Source organism: Phyllobates terribilis, unplaced genomic scaffold (genome assembly GCF_046119375.1).
Source record: "Phyllobates terribilis strain yellow unplaced genomic scaffold, ASM4611937v1 Scaffold_4__5_contigs__length_816908805, whole genome shotgun sequence".
NCBI classification, from domain to species: domain Eukaryota; kingdom Metazoa; phylum Chordata; class Amphibia; order Anura; family Dendrobatidae; genus Phyllobates; species Phyllobates terribilis.
This window is the reverse complement of record NW_027362764.1, coordinates 305,915,554-305,933,743: the sequence shown is the minus strand read 5'-3', so window position 1 is coordinate 305,933,743 and position 18,190 is coordinate 305,915,554. Positions and strand designations below refer to the sequence as shown.

The window sequence follows — 18,190 nt, the reverse complement described above, 5'->3', positions numbered from 1 at the left end:
AAACAGTATGGGAGACCCTCTTCTTTCTAATGGGAATATGTCGTTACTGAGGCCCACCTCTGTTTCTTTATATTGTTAGTGAGGTTTTTCCTAAATTTTGGCAGCCATTGGACCCGCTGCATACCCTATAACTGAGAACCTCCTCTGACTCTTCAAAGGGGTATTGGGTTGCCTCCAAATTTTTGGCAGCCCAGTCACTACATACGCAATAACCATATAGGAGACCCACTCGTTAATAATGGGAACAGCAAATCATAGCCAACTGCTGGCCCTTTAAGAATAGTAAGTCTGTAAAAATAGTGTTTGTGACTTTCACAATCCTTCCTTCATTAATGAAACAAGATGTGTCTGATGATGTTTCACACACCACATGGCCAGATAAGGTTGTAAAATGTTGAAATGACATTTCCCTGTGAATGGTTGAAAGCAATGCAAAAGTGCAAAAACACATCAAAAACGCTACGTGTGAACATAGCCCAAGGTGTGGAGGAGCAATTTTGTTTTTGGTTATTTATTTTTCCTTATATACAAGACATTACCCTAGAAAGTATGTTCCTTGACATATTTCCCAGGAAAATCCATTTTGGTTTTGTTTTTGTATGTTTTATTGTGAGTCTGTAAAAGTGGCGTAACGTTGTTGACAGCAGTGACCTGGGAGTCAGAGATGCTTCCAGGGGTCTTCCTCATGCGGTTACAATGTCATTTGAGCACGGTTTCCTTTTATTTGGGCAATTTTTAGGCCCTCTGCAGACCGCCGGGGGGAGCCGCCAGAATAATGCTCGTGTTTCTCATAGACTTACATTGGGCTCGTTACTCGGACCGAGCACTCGAGCATTACAATTTTCTGGACTCGAACAACGAGTACCCGAGCAATTTAGTGCTCGCCCATCACTAATGGTATGTTCTCTAAATAGGATATAGTCAGCAGTGGTGTACTGCTATCACCATTTCTTTTTAACCTCTTTAATAATGACCTTGGGGATGGGATTGAGAGTAAAGTGTCAGTCTTCACTGATGACACCAAACTATGTAGGTTATTAAAATCTGATCTTGACATTACAATATTGCAAAACGATCTGGATAAGATGTCTGGGCAAACACTTGGCAAATGAGATTTATTGTAGATAAATGTAGAGTAATGCACCTAGGATAGAATAATCCTATTGCTGCATATACATGAAGTATACTCGGGACTATAGAACTGGAGAAGGACTTGGATACTTTGTTTCGAGTAAGTTGAGCAGCAGTACTCCATATCAAGCAGCAGCCGCAAAAGCAAACAGGATTATAGGATATATAAAAAGAGAAATAAAATCCCGCGATCCCAATGTACTGTTACCCCTTTATAAATCACTGGTTAGGCCACATATAGAATATGGTATCCAGTTTTGGCTCCACATTTTAAAAAGGATATTCAAAAGTTAGAGTTCAAAGGTGGGCAACTAGATCATTACAAGAGATGGAAGGCCTCTCATATGATGAGAGGTTGAAAAAGTTGGGCTTGTTTAGCTTAGAAAAAAGAAGCCTCAGAGGAGATCTCATTTACATTTACAAATCTGAGTGTGTGGTCAGTACAAAGGACTGGAACATGACTTATTCCTTCGAAAGACCATACTAAGGACTAGGGGGCACTCATTACGGGTGGAAAAAAGGCGATTCCGACAGCTAAATAGTAGAGATAAACGAATATGTTCAAAAAACAATTGTCATTTTCAAATTCTGCACAAATATGGCACATTCGGTTTTGTGATCGGAAACCCGAGCATTTTTTCTTAAAATCTGCAAAAATCGGTCAAATTTGGTAAAAGTGCGGGAAGTTATTGCGTTGCCACTAAAGTATTTTTAGCACTTTGGCTAGGATAGTGGTGGTGTATTATTAGCAGGGGGATGTGTTTTGATAAGGTGAGGGGGCGTGGAGAGCTCAGAGAACCGGCGTGTTTTTTTTTTTTCTAATTGTGTGCAAATTGCGGCAAGTCAATCAGGGTGCAGGAACCATCCACAATGTCCAGACACAAGGGCTTGTGCCATTGGCTGCTGAAATCACATGTCCCTCTCTATATAAAGAGCGGACTTGTTTTAGCGCCATTTTGTGATTATAACAGGTCAGAGAGGCTACACGTGATACTGCTCCTGTATTCATTAGAGATTTTAGCTAGTTAGCTAGGTGGTTGCTTCTAAGTCACATAGTTTAGATAGCTAGTGCCCTGTGTGGCTGTGAAATCTACCTTCCAGCAGAATTTTTTTTTTCTTGTGCCATTAGTGAGGTCCAGACAAAGACAGCAAGGCACATTTCATAGAAGTCTGTTGTGCACTGCTTCTGTTGTGCTCCATGCACGAGTACAACTTTAAAGATCTATTTTTTTCAGTTGCTTACGTGTTACAGGAGGCTAGATGTCAGTTAGAAATTTTTTTGAGAATATCTTCTATGTTATACAGGACAAATCCACACTAAAAAAATACTTTCTTCTGTTGCTAACGTGAATCAGCAAGCCATATTTCACCTTGTCATTTAGTGCCGCTGAAATTCCGCTGTGGGCAGAGCTGGTCCACAGTAAAAATAAATAAATTTTTTGTTGCTATCTGAGCAACATCGGTGGGAAAAAGAGGGGTCCTGATGGAAGGGGGAAGAGGCTTGGTGTTCAATGTATACATGGGGTAGGTGGTAATATTAGTGAACCAACAATGTCACGTCCTATGCAAAGACAACGGACAAGTTCTGTTATTGGACAGGCTACTCCACTCCCTTTCTTTAGCAGCTGCACAGTGGTACGCCGCCTTGAAGAGGACCAGAAAGAGCAGATGATCCAGTGGATGGCAAGCACTGCTTCAAGTAGCCTCTCCTCCTCCTTCTCCACCTCAATATCACACACAGCACAGTCCACAGAAGTGGCACCCCAATTACCCTCCCCATGTCAAGACTGTCCAACCGCCCAACTGACTGTAGTGAACCACAGATGGGTGAGTCTGCAGAACTGTTCAAGCATTATATGCAATGGGCATTGGAAGTGTACTCCAAAGATTCACAGAGTCAAGATGAGGAAAGCTTCTGCACCGATGCCCCAAATTTTTTTAGGTTGTTTTGGTGCAGGACGAAGTAGGGACCCGAGCAGCTTCCTGATCCTAGTCACCAGACGTTAACCCCCTAGGTGGGGAGGAGATCCTGATGAGACTAAGATACCTGAGGCTCATGTGGACTGTACTGTTCTGTCAGGGGGGGGGGGGGGGAGAGGAGGGTGACTCTCTCAGGGCGAGGAATGGGATAACATATTGGATGATGAGGTTGTAGAACCCACTTGGTGTGAACCCAGAGGCACGCAGCTGAGTAGCTAATCTGAGGAGGAGGAGGAAGGCGAGGAGGTTACGTTGCGTCCTACGACACAGAGTGATGCAACCACGACGAGCACTGCATCCTTAGCCACAACTGTAGCAGTGGCCAGCAGCGGTCGTGGATCTGCAGCTCGCAGGGGTGGCAAGGATTGCCTAGCCTGGGCCTTTTTTGACACCGCAAAAATGAGCCAACTTGCGTCATCTACCAACTTTGTAAGAAAAAAATTAGTGGAGGTAAAAAGTGCAAGAATTTTGTCTACCACATGCATGAACCTTCACATGTGCAATCAACATGTGTTACTCTGGCAATCTCACTGCGATAAAATGCGGACCTCAACAACCATCAGTCGCCCCATCATCTGCTTCTGCTGCTTCTTCCACCTCCTCTGTTATCGTGCCAAGTATTGTCATGCAGGTCTCTGACACAGAACTTTTGGTTGTTTACCTGCTTCAGTCATGCTGAGTGAGAGCCTGTCAGCTGTAACAGAAGCAGACATGCATGTTGTTTTGACTGATTTCCGAGAACACCACATCTTTCTTAATCTACCATAACATGTCCACCTGCACCTCACTCACGGTCCAGCAGTTTGTCCAGTTCACCCTACTCCACCCTCTCTCTCAGCATTGCAGCCAGTCCTCGGTCCTGCAGATGTGGTCACGTAAAAGATTTTCATCCTACACATACACTACATGAGAAAGCTGAGAGGTTGAACTCCACCATCTCTAAACTGTTGGCCACGGAAATGCTGTCTTTCCACCTGGTGGATACAGATGGTTTCGGAAAGCTGATGGCTGTCACAGTCCCCCAGTACCAGTTGCCCAGTCACCATTACTTCTCTAAGAAAGCTGTGCCTGCGGTACACCAGCATGTTGCAGAAAACATCACCCATTCCTAGACTAAATCTGTCTGCCAGGGTGCATTTCACCACAGACACCTGGACGAGTAAGATTGGTCAAGGGCGTTACATCTCGCTGACTGGGCACTGGGTGACTGGAGGCTGTGGGGGCAGGCAGGGAAGGGGCTGCTTCACAAGTCTTTGAATCCCCAAGGTTTGCAGAACAAACTTCTGTATTTCACACTTCCTCCACTGCTTCTGCCTCCTCTAGGGTCTCCACCTGCGCCCTCGACCTCTGCCTAAATGAGACACGCATTCCACAGTGCAGAGCGAATCCACATCACCACCTTACTGTGCAGCCAGGACTCACCGCAATCAGGCAGTGTTAAAATGAATATGCCTTGGACATCGCGGTCATACAGCTGAAGAGTTGTGGACAGCTCTCCAAGCTGAGTTTCAGCAATGGCTGTCTGTGCTGAACCTGGAGCCAGGGAAGGCCATGTGCAATAATGGTGCGAACCTGGTGTCTGCCCTATTCCGAGGCAAGCTCACACACGTTCCTTGCATGGCTCACGTCCTCAACCTGGTGGTACAGTGATTTCTCTGCCACTATCCTGTCCTGGATGAGTTGCTGCAGAGTGCCACATGTCTGAGCGGCGGACACCACAGACATCTCCCCAGCGCTGCAGCAGGCAGAATCACCTCCAGATGACTGTTGAAGGTCTGATTGTCACGCAAGGTGTGGGAAAGATTTAGCACAACATAAAGGGAAGGCTGAAAGGGAGTCCATCCAGACTCTAGGGAAAGGGGGGGAATGGGAGACTTCCTCAGTTGATCTAGCGTCACCCTGTCTCCCCTAACTTCCTTGTATTGGCTCTTCACCAATCGCCGCATGCGTGCCTCGCCCTATCTTTCCCTGGCGTGTGGCTAAGGCTAGGGATGGGAGGAGATGAGCACTAGTCGATCTCCACTAAACATTGTAGACAAAAGGGGTGGACAAACTGAGAAATTGCTTCTCTTTAGACTAACTTCAGACAAATGCTCACACGTCCTCAAGCTCCAGAAAGGGCAAAGTACTGCTCTTGCTAAAGCCTTCATAAGTAGTAATGAATATCACCGGCACGTCCCTCCGAAAATCAGCAGGTATTTATACACCCAGGCAGGGAGTTAATTAGCTAGAGGAAGGTAGCCGCTGGGTCCTAGAGACAGCCTCTAAGAAGATGTCTGTAATGCCAAACATAGAGATCCCCTGCAACCAACTGCAGGGCTAATGTCTGTCACTTCTGACACACTGACCAAAACGTCTTATTATTTCTGGTATGTCTTTGAACAATTAAAATTAATTTGTTTTGCACGAAGAATATGAGTGCCAAGTTTTTCTTTCACTACTTACGGATTAGGGTCCTACTTGTGCACCAAAAAGATACCCAGAAGGGCAGTGTCTGTTCTCAGAAGAGCTGCTGCAGAAAGCACGGAAGCTGTGTGCTCACTTCTGCCATTCGCACCTCTCAGGTCATCAATTTGCATGGATACAGAGTTTTGTCCATGCCAGTTAACAGGTTGATATGCAATGTGCCGACATGATGGAATTCCACTTTGCACATGTTGCAGCAACTGTGGCAGCAGCAACAAGCCCTGACGCAGTATGTCATGTCGTATAGTTTGGGCCAACACAGCATGGACGTGGGGCATATCACATTTACGGAGTGGGCACAGATTAAGGACCTCTGCACCCCTCTGCACAGTTTTGAAATGGTTACGAAGATGGTTACCGCTTATGTTATCATCAACATCACTATTCTGATCATCTACATGCTGGAGCAGACTTTGAATAGCCTGCGGGAGGAGGTTGTAGTCCCAGAGGAAGAAGAGGATGCGGTAGTGATAACCATGTCTCAAAGTTCCAGACTGTCGTCACACAGGCGTGTCCCAAGAGAGGGTGGATCACTGCGATCGAGGGGGGCTGGCAATACCAGGCAAACTTTTAGTGAAGGTGCAAGAGCTGAGGAACAAATGGAGGAGGAAGAGGTGATGGGTGAGCAACTGTCAGGAAATGAAGAGGATAATCATCCCCTCTCTGTTGTTGGCGGGAGGGGATGGAGGAAACAAGCATCAGTTACCTAGCCACCAACACAGCATGGGCTTGGACCTCATGGAAGAGCGCAACACATGAGTGCCTTCTTGCTGCACTATCAGCAACATGATCTCTGTATAGTTATGATTCAAAATAGTGCTGAATACTGGGTTGCTACTCTGTTAGAGCCACGTTATAAGAGTAAATTTTGCCAGATGCTTCCCGCCCTGGAAAGGGACCCGCAAATGTTGGAGTATCAAAATACACTTTTACACAACCTTAAGAGAAGTTTTCCCAAAGACAGCAGTGAGCGATACGGTGTGCATTGCAGGTCTACACTTCCAACCTTCGGCACATCAATTCATCAATGCCAAAACATTAGCAGCAGCAGTGTAAGTGGCAGAAGAAATTTCTGTGAGTCCATTCACACATTTTTTAGACTAGCTTGTGCACCAGCACAACAGAGTACAAGTTCTAAGTATCTAGAACTGAACATCAATACCATCAGGGAGGGTTTGGACCCTTTGATATTTTGGTCTTCAAAAATAGATGAGTGGCCTGAGCTCACCTGTCACGCCTTGGAGGTTTTATCATGCCTGGCAGCCAGCGTTCTCTCAGAACATGTCTTCAGCGCTGCTGGTGGTGTCCTGACGGATTAGCACATCCAGCTGACCCCTGAACATGTAGACCACCTAACTTTCAACAAAATGAACAAGTCATGGATCTCCAAGGTCTTTTGCCCCACAATCACAGACTGTACAGACCAGGCAATGGTGTAGTTTTTAGTGTGCTGCATTGATCTTGCATAATTGCAGTCTATGATATATCTTTAGTGTGGCTTCTGTGCCTGTTGCTGCTGCTGATGTTAACACTAATTTTTGGAAATGTGAACTCTCCTGGTTGGGTCTCTATCTGCTGGGTTGGCTGTACTGGAAGAGGTGTATGTCCCCATTATACTATTCCTACTCTGGTGAAATTGATTCTACTTTGGTGTCAGCCTTTAATTTTTGGAAATGGGGAGACTCCTGGTTGGATCTCCTTCATGTGTGTTGCCTGTAGCAGTAGGCCTCCCAGACTGGCAGGCCTCCACTCACTTTCAGTCAACTACCCATGTTACTATCATTAAATTTTTGTACCAATACTAATTTATGAAACTGAATTTTCTGCCATCTGAGTGTGGCTGAGCAGAAAAGCAGGTTGAGCTGTTGCATGTGGTATTAGGGCTCCCAGCACAGCAGACTGACACCGATCCCTCACCCACCTCATCTTAATTTGAAGTTCAATTCAAAGCCGTAAATTCTGGCCCAGACCCTGATACCTCATGCATTGCCCAAGACTGATTGCTGCTGTTCCATTATAAAATTACACTGTTGGTCAATTGAGGCCACTTTCCTGGTGTCTGTCCCTAATTTTATCTGTTTTGGCAGCTTTTGGGCCCATTTGAAGGTGTTGTGTATACGTTTGGTTTCGCCCCCCATTGAATCCAATGGCGTTCGGCTATGTTCGATGAATATTTGACAAATAAATTGGCGAATATTGCAAAATCGGAGATCATAATCCGAACAGAACATTGAAATATTTTCTCAACTGTACTAAATAGGAAAGGGTTCTTTACAGTTGGAGCACTCAGGCTGTGGAATGCCCTACCAGAAGAGGTAGTAATAACAGCTTTTAAAAAAGGGCTGGATGATTTCCTCGATACACATAACATTGCAGGTTATTGTTTATTTGGTGACCAAATGTACAATTGGTGGGGAAAGTTAAACTTTTATAGACCTAGATCTTTATTCCAACTATGTAACTATACTACTGCTTGAGAACATTGCGGCGTTTGGAAGGGAAGGAGCACCATTTGGCTTTTGTAATGCAGATTTTGTCCAAATGGATAGTGGCCATTTGCAGAGCCTCAGAGGTGCTAAAACAGCAAATTCAAAAAAAAAATCCAATTTATTTGCATTGCCCTTTCAGAAAAATCTGCGAAAAATGGCATTTGAATAATAAAAGTATACTGTATAATGTTCAAATCCTCACTCGTTAGAGTATCAATCAAACTTTATTGGACAAACCTCCTCCCAATGATGACAGTATCTACTAAGAAAACTCAAAATGCACTGTTCCAAATTATTATTCACAAGAGTTTCCAAACATTTTTATAGGTTTTAAAGAACTGAAAATGGTCATTTGTTGAATCTGCAGCATTAAGAGGTCACATTTACTGAAAATCAAAAGCTTTTCCAATCAAAATTTCTTACCAGTTCAAGTTACATGTTTACAAAGGAACCTTTATATGATATCACTTTCACAATTATTTCATCCATTGAACTTGATTTTTTGGATAGTTTCTGCTCGACTTTCTTTGCAAGATGTCAGAATTTCTCACCAGAGCTGTGGTTTTGATGTGAACTGCTTCCCACCTACATATATCTTTTTGCTTGAGGATACTCCAAAGGTTCTTAATAGGGTTGAAGTCAGGGGAGGATGGTGGCCACCCCTTGAGCTTTCTCTCCTTTTTATGCCCAGAGCAGCCAGTGATTCGGAGGTATTCTTTGCTGCATGGGATGGTACATTAACACACATGAAGATTATTTTGCTAGTCCGTTCAAAGGCGGGCAACTAGATTATTACAAGGGATGGAAGGCCTCTCATATGAAGAGGCTGAAAAAGTTGAGCACGTTTAGCTTAGAAAAAAGACGCCACAGAGGAGATCTCATTTACATTTATAATTACATGTGTGGTCAGTATAAAGGACTGGCAGTATAAAGGACTGGCACATGACTTAATCCTTCCAAACACCATACTAAGGACTAGGGGGCACTCATTATGGGTGGAAGAAAGGCGATTCCGGCAGCTAAATCTGAAAGGGTTCTTTACGGTCAGAACAGTCAGACTGTGGAATGCCCTTAACTTGCCCCCAGGGCCATGGGGTACTCGGCAGCCGGGCCTTATGGCTGCTTTTGGGGGAGATCATGGTGGCTGGCCCGGTCCGTGACCCAGGGCGGTCAGTGCAAAAAGGGGATATTTATAGGGTATTTGTCGTGACGCCACCTGTGGTGTCTGGTGAGGATCACCAGCGCTGCGACAGTCCTCTGAGGCAGATGTTAGGGCAGCTTGAGATGGAACGGCTTCCCACAGGTGGAGCAGGCCTCAGGGCAGTGAAAACGATGCAGGTTGCGCTGGACGTTGTGGTGCAGGGGGAGCAATGGCGCAGCAGAAGTAACGGACAGAGACGGGATTTGCTTCATTACCTTTACTGGTGTTGTTGTTGGGTACGGTCCAGGTTGCTCCAGGTGAAGAGCGCACTTTTGGACTTCACCCCAGTGAGCGGGTATAGAGCCTCCTGATCCTTGTCTTTCTCTGTGTATGTTCCTGGCCAGCCTGCAACTGAGCCTAGACTATGTGTCCTGCTTTTACTTCACTTGTTGCTCTGAAGTAGGACATCTGGTTGGTAACCACTTTCCCTGGACATCGGGGCCTTTGTGGTTCCTGGTCCTGTAGGTGTCTAGCTTCAGGTTCGCCAGGGACTTGTAGTCCTCCTGGGATTCCGGTTATCCCTACTGGGTGTAAAGGGTCCCTGTAGGCTCAGACCCGATGTCCGGTTTGTATAACGGGGTGAGCTTACTATGCTCCTCTGCCCCCTTAGCTCCACTCTCCTTTTCTCCTTGCCGTCGACCACACTCAGGGCCCTCACTACTCGGCAGCTGGTGTGCTGCATCTTCACCGCTCTCTGAGCGTCGGCATGCTCTCTGCTCACAGACTCACTTCTGTCTGAGCTAACAACTAACTGAGCTGCCTGGCTCCACCCTCCCTTTATATATCCCTAACGGGCTCCCTCTGCTGGTCTGAGATGGTAGGGTGGAGGTGTGTAGATGTGTGAGGGCCTCTTGTGGAGAAGTCCATCCATGCACCCTTCTGGGTTCAGTGGCACCAATGCGTAGCAGGGCGCCACACCCTACCACAAGAGGTAATAATGGCAGACACTAAGAACAGCTTTTAAAAAAGGGCTGGATGATTTCTTCGATACACATAACATTGTGGGTTATAGTTAAATTAGTTACAAAATGTACAATTGTGGGAGGAAGGTTGAACTTGATGGACCTAGGTCTTTATTCAACCTACGTAACTATATGTAACTATGCTATGGATGGCACCGTTCTTTTTGTACCATGGAAGAAAGTGATCAGTCAAAAACTATACTTTGCCGAGGTCATTTTCATACCTTAAAGGACCCTAAAAGGACCTACCAGCTCTCTCCCCCTTCCCCTGAGGGGTGCAATTTGAAAAAATAAAAATCACTTTTCTGTGCTGTGCCTGAGCCACCCAGCAACTTCCTCTAGCCGCCGGCACTCAACACACTGACTGTCAAGGCACAAGCACTCAGATGAACATTGTAACTGAGTCACTAACCACTTCCTGCTAGCTTTGCCTGCGCCCCCACTGACATTTCCTCCCTTCCTGCATTTGCATCTTTAAAATATGAATATAATTGAAGATGTGAGGGCGCTACCCGGAACAGAAGCATAGGAGTGCTAATCGGCTCACTGCTCTGTTATTCCACCAGAATGCAAGCTACTTCTGGCCTACAGCCCAATAGAGCCTGGCGTCATGCAGGGGACATTGGACAGGTCAATGACATGACATCACTGATCACGCCACCAAGCACCCACTGATATACAAATAGTAAAGGAGACGGAGGCTGTGATGGATGGGGAGCTGGGATTAGTAATGTATCCCTAGAACCACCATCAATACAGGTATACTATACCATCAGTTTTCATAATTCCTACAAAAATATGGTTCAACAGTCCAGAATATAGTTCAGAATTCAAAAACTTTATTATGTCATATACAAAAACAGGCATACAATCAATACATAAAAAAAGTCTAGAGCAGAGACTCAGGTATTTATGGCTGGAGGTCCACATACAAGTAACAGGGAAGGGCAAAATGGATCCTCTATATAAAGAGTTAGTCCCATAAAGTGCTAGTGGATAAATGATGTTGAGATGTCATAGCAAGAAATAAATACTATAAATACAATCAAGTGGAAAAAATCATTCAGCACAAACTCCGCTTATAGCTGCAAAGATATAAAGAGTGAAAAAGCATATTCACTGTAATGGTTCCATGATTTATCTGCAAAAATGGATAGCTCGCATACCAAAACATCTGATGCGTGAAAGAGTCCTTATTGACATAGATGGGAAATGGGAGCGAGCCCTTAACCAGTTATGGCTTTATTAATATAGAAAAAGAACTTTCTCTAACTGTCCACCTCTATCTTAACTGATTGATAGCCCATAGCTGTTCCAACGCAGCTGTCAGGAAGTGCGATTGTGTACATGTGTATATGGAGTATGAATGTTTATACACATGCATAATGTGGGCTCCCATAACCCATATCACCCCTCACTCACACTGACCGTTAAAAGGAATCTGTCACCACTTTGAAGTTATCAGACCTTTACTATGGCCATACAGGGTATAGAAAAGTAAATCTATACATACATGTATGGCCCATAGTAAAAGTTTGAATGCAGAGAAAAGCGCTTTAATCAATTGTATTTTGTACAGGCTTGGTGTCCGGGGGACGCCAATCAATCCCCGTCTATGTGCTTATTATTCCCCCAAATCTTTGCCAGTATGCTTAATTATCATATTCCACCCTACCCTGCATGTCACAGGGCCCTATGACGTGCACTGTGCTCCCTGACTTCCTGGGCATGTGCAAAGAGCCGCTCACATAGAGCGCGGTTTGCTTCATCCCGTGCCCCGTCTGCCTGTGCACTGCACTGCAGGGAATATGATAATTAAGCATATAGGCGGGGATTTGGGAGAATAATAAGCACATAGGCAGGGATTGCTTGGCTTCCCCCAGACTCCAAGCCTGTACAAAATACAATTGATTAAAGTGCTTTTCTCTGCAATCAAACCTCTACTATGGGCCACACAGGTATGTATAGATTTACTTTTCTATTCCCTGTATGCCCTTAGTAGAGGTCTGATAACTCCAAAGTGGTGACAGATTCCCTTTAACACAATAGGGAGTATAAGTACTCTCAAACATTGTACACATGTATACAATACACATACATACCAAATAAATATACACACTTTACACACAAACACACAAAAAACCTTAACAGCTGAGTGCTAGAAAAGACTCCACTCAATGTAGCTGAAGCCTGCAGACCCCGGCTCATTATCTGCCCTTGCACACACACACACACACACACACACACACACACACACACACACACACTTCTGTCTTCCTCACTGTATGTGTGTGTGAAGAAGGCATTAAGTGGCACAGAGAATTTTATTAAGGTACTACTGCAGAACTCAATGTAGTACTACTTTAAATTATGCTCCAGACTTCAGCCAAAGTGTCTGAGCGCCAAACATGCAGAAGCAAGAGTGATGGCCTTGTGCCTGGTCAGGAACAGGGAAAATGGTCTGGCCCTGAAATGGTTAAGTGGTTACCGAACGGTAACCTAATTAGAGTGGTTATCAAATCAGTAACAGCTGTCAAAGGAGTCTCATCCCATATTTACACTACAGTTTTTATTGTTGCTCCATTTCCTACAAGGCTATGTGAGTTAATTTATTTGCTTTTCAATCTGTTCACCCAATGCCCAAAAAACTTTATTGTAATATGCAAATTAAGATTCTAAGTGCACCCATGGCATGGCTAAATGCTTGAGTACCGTTCCACCCAATTATTTAGATTACTACTACTACTACTACTTGGTGATGAGAGCAAGTGCTAGTTACTCGAGTTTGCCTAGGGTGCTCGGGTGTGCACAGAGTATCGCGGGTGCTCGAGTGACCTGTTAGAGTCCCCGCACTTGCGTGTTTCGCAGCGGTTAGACAGCCAGAAAACATGAGGATTGCCCGTGTATGTCAGGAAATCCCTGTGTGTTTTGTGGCTGTCTAACAGCCACAACACGTGTGAGGCGGAGACTCGAACATGTCACTTAAGCACCCTAGGCAAACTCGAGTAACGAGCACCTGCGCTCATCACTTCTGCTACTCTATGTTAATTAACAGCACTAGTACAACACCCTGTTGTGTGATCACTATCCCAACGGCTAGAGAGAGCACATAAGTCACTCTCCTCGCTTCTGACATTGGCTTGTTACTCCTCCTCATCACTTCCTACCAGTAGGACATGCAGAAATCGCAATCTCCTCGCTGATGACATGTTTTGGGTATAGCTGTGTAACATGGTCAGCTTCATAGAGAATGACTTGTGTGTTCTGTCCTGTACAAGGACAGTGAAGATAAACCTCCATAGTGTGCAGACAGCACTGTCAATCAACAGAGGGGTGGCAGTAATTTAAATAAGTGGGTGGAACGGTGCACCAAGGCATTTAGCCATGCCAAGGGTTCACTGAGCACCTTAAATTACATATTTAAAATAAAATTTGGATTGGGGCAGCAAAGAAACAGATTGAGCAACAATAAAAAGATTTATTTTTAAATCTCCTACAAGACTGTGGTTAGTTTCATATACAAATTTGGGTGACACTCTTTAAATTGAATGCTGCAATACTGAATTAGTGGTAAGACTGAGATATTGCTCTTTCTCCACAAGAGGTCTGAGGGTTGTGGTATTCCTCTCTGGATGCTGGGATAAACCTAAAATCTTAATCTTTATTGAAAATTTTTAAAAACACCAGATGATGTGTAAAGAAATTATGCAAAAAAAAAATAAAAACAATCAGACCATGTGTCTCAAAAAGAAAAAACACTGGAATAGATGCATAGACAAAGAATGCCAGTCACAGCATTAACCATTCAATGTAGCATGAGCTAGGCCAATACAAACATACATGCAATAATGGGCACTATTGATCCCTATGTATAATTGGTCAACACAAATGACATTAAATAGATGGTGATTTCGGATGAAAGTTGGATTGCAGATCACTCCTTTAGCTTTCTACATTGTGATATTTTTTATTTAACTCTTAAGCACCATTCCAGCTTTTTTTTTATCAGCGATTGCATTGTATTACTAATCCATATTCCCTGCCCATAGTAATATACTTATCAACTGCCATCTTCTGCTCTTCCCGGCATAGCTCTGGCTGCAATCCGCCATTCTGTGACCCCAGATTCTGACTGACCGGAAGGAAGTTAAGGGCAACAGTCACAAGCTTTCAATGCAAGTCTATTAGAACCTCATTCTGGCTCTCAGATTTACATTGAGTAGTGACCTCTGGCCTCTGGCTCAACCAGCAAACACTGGAGAGATCCGGGAGGTCACAAACTGCAGAAGATGACTGGAGATGCGCTGAGCACAGAATAAGATAGTGGCTGGTAAGTATATTACTAGGGGCAGGGAATTTACATTATTGATACCACTCCAGTGATAAAATAAAAGACAAAATGCTGGAGTGGTGCTCTAAGGCCGCGGCCCCACAATCAGTATTTGGTCAGTATTCAGTCAGTATTTTTTCTCAGGAGTGGGGGCCAAAACCAGAAGTGGGTGATAAATGCAGAATTGGTGACTTGTTTCTATTATACCTTTTCTCTGATTGTTCCTCACCTGGTTTTGGCTCCCACTCCTGAGAAAAAATGCTGACCAAACACTGATAGGGGGGCCGTGGTCTCACATTTGGAGTATCTGGGGTTGCCCTTTTTATTTAATAAAACAATGGGTCGCCCTAGATTGGTGATTATTTTCAATTTAATCTAGTACCAAAACCTCTCAGAAGTAGCACTAATGTCCCTTGAAAAGCCCCAGTGTGCTAGAAAGTTGGGCCTTTTGGGGGATATTAGGGCTACTACTGGGTGGTCTTGGCACTGAATTATGTTTAGAAAAATCACCAAACTGGAGTTGATCAATGTCCTACTAAATATAAAAAGGCAACCCCAGATGGATAATAAATGCACTTTTACCTGACAAAACAAATTTAATTTGGATCACTGGGAGGAAAAAACTAGCGAATATACAGGATATAAAAACATTTGTTCGGTAAACTTACTTAAACATACGTTTACCCTTTTTAAGAATGTGAATTTGGCAAACATATATTTAAACTCGTACTCATATATTGCTATATTGAAGATTTTTGCTCGGTTATGAAATATCAATATGGTAAACAAATTTGCATAAGACTTGTAATAAAGACAGTAGACATCGCCAACTCTAAACTTCCTCTGCAAAGTCAGTTATTCACTGCAAATTGAATGTTTTTTTTTATTATGCTTTGAGGTATTTTCAAAAAATTAACAAAGGATGTAAAAAGAAAAAAAAAAAAGTCTTTCCTCACCTGTCCTGGCACCACTTCATCCCACTATGTGGTCCTCCACTCCCTTTTCTTTTCCCTTTTCCAATCTTGTGCATGTTTGGCCTGCTTCACTCTTGGATGCTGCTTCCAGAGGCCATAGATGTTCCTGTGCATGGTGCCGTCGTGGCGCATGTGACTTCATGACTTTACAATGCTTAGCCCTTGGATTTGGGAAAAATGTCATGACAGAATGGTGCACAGGAATATCAGAGGTGTAAGAACTCTAAAAGCCAAAAATGTGTGCAAATCAAGGTTGTTTGTTAATCTTTTGCTAGCTATCTATGGGTCAGCAAAATGGTGTCTGGAATTTGCTTTTAGAAAATTGCAAAAAAAACCTGTTTTCTGAATAATATGAATTTGTGTATAATTTGAGAATTCAATTCCACTGGAATAAATTTGTTCATCTCTAGGAAATGTCTTTTGTATATAAATGTCTGTTAACTCACTTTTTTTCCATTATTTTTAAGGATCATATATTGATAGAACTCCACAAATCTGATTTAAAATCACTAGATGAGAAAAATGATCTTGATGAAGCTTCAGAGGAAAATCATTTTTTGGTAGTGAATCCAAATTATGTTTTAGAAGACTGAATGGATAAATGCTTCTCTTTTCCAGAATAATGTTGGATCTCTTTTACACTGTGTTTTGCAAATTGATTATATAAAATAAAGCAATATTTAAATTAAATATTTTCTGTACTTAAATTTATTAAATTATACCATTCTTATACATTTAGAGCAAAGATGTATCTAATGGTTTATTCACCAATTGGCCCACTGTTCTACCCTGTTTCTGTAACCCCCATTCATTTCTATGGGAGTAACGCAAATGGCATGGAGCAGCTGCGCTCAGCTGTTTTCGGCACCCTGCCTGTTACTCGAGACATACAAAGTTATTCCCATCTTGGCCATGAAAGGCCAAGATGGGAATAACCTTTTAAGGTTGAAACATGCTGCTCAGCAGAAAGATGATATAGCTTCATACCTGGAGCCATGTGCACCCAGAGAAGAATACCTCAGCATACATGACATCTGAGGAAACATACCATGATTTTCTTCATGGTATGAGAACGGAGTGGATTTTTAATAAGAGGTAAATTACAAAGTTGCTTGTTTCTACAAGCACGTTACAGTTTTATCCATATATGAATTTGAGTCAACCTTCTCCTCAGCGTGAGCGGTTGCATGGATTACAGCAGGGGACACTTAGGACTGGGGAGTATAAGGATTTTCTTATTTTATTCTTATTTTTACAGTTAGACACTGCGGGAGCCGACACTACTACTCTCATCATTGTCCCTGCTGGTGCTGATTGCAGCACCAGCAGTGAACAATGATGAGGGCAGCGTTCAGCACCCGGTGCTTGGGAACAGCGCTAACTGCACCGCTGATTTCCAAGCACCGGTACGTGTCACACGGATAGCATCCGTGTGCGGTACGTGTTCACACGGACCCATTGACTTGAATGGGTCCATGTGATCAGTGTAGCAGGCCAAATACGGACATCTCTGTGTGGGTCACACGGTCTGTGGAAACGCTGACGTGTGCAGACCCATTCATTTGAATAGGCCTGCGTGTGTCGGTGTCTCCGGTATGTGTGGAAACTCACCACATGTACCCTAAACACTGACGTGTAAAAGAGCCCGAAGAGCTTAGAATTTATAGGCAAGAGAGGGTGTAGGCTCTTATGGTTAGCAAGGTACTCTCTCCCATTCTACAGGTGACCGAGTGACTCTAGATATGGGAAATGACTCTGCCGAACAAACTGTGCTCCACTGGGAACCACTGATCTGTGATATCCCATGTACTGATCATTACTGTACAAGATATGATAATCCATGTCATAGCTGAAGTGCATTATGGGGAAGCAAGCACAGCAATTCAAAATGATGTTTGCCTGCTGTCTGATGCTTCAACAATAGGAAATCGCAGGCCCCATACTGGCAAAGTTTTTGGGCCCCCCTGAGATTCTGCCCCAGGCTCCACCCCAGCTCCGCCTCCATCCTTCGAACCTTCCACAGTCCCACCGCCCACTCTTGGAAAAACTCCACTTCTGCACCACGTCCTCACCAATCACACATTAACAGTTCCCATTGAACACCAGATCACATACATTGGACAAGGTAGACTCTTCTGGTCGGGCCCTACTCTACTCTAACCTATTAAACATTTCTTGTAATACCCAATACTCTTTTTAAGTATATTTTTCTTTAAGGGAATGTGTCACATACCTTTTTTAAAAATGACCAATAATACGTACAAGGGACAAATACTGCCACAGCATTACCAGACCACATATTACCACCACATAGTGAAAGAATAATACCACATACAAGGAATACCGCCACATCATAACCAGACCATATATTACCACCACATAGTGACTGAATAATGTCACATGCAAGGAACAAATACCGCCACACCATGGCTAGACCACATATTACCACCACACAGTGACCGAATAGTACCATATACAAGGGACAAATAGTCGCATAATGACCTTACCACATATTACCACCACATAGTGACCAAATAATACCACATACAAAGAACAAATACCACACCGTGGCTGGACCACATATTACCATTACATAGTGACTGACTACTACAATACTGATCATTAATAAAAGAAACACAATATTTATATTACCATAA

General features: G+C 43.6%; 1 protein-coding gene across 1 annotated transcript in view; it reads left to right on the top strand.

The window, feature by feature from the left end:
* The window catches only part of LOC141264330 (maternal DNA replication licensing factor mcm6), a 467,762-nt gene extending 451,636 nt beyond the window's left edge, over positions 1-16,126 (top strand). The window contains exon 17 of the mRNA XM_073676620.1: positions 16,001-16,126. Coding sequence (XP_073532721.1) covers positions 16,001-16,126 — 126 coding nt within the window. The remainder of the gene's footprint in view (positions 1-16,000) is intronic.
* The last annotated feature ends 2,064 nt before the right edge of the window (positions 16,127-18,190 follow it).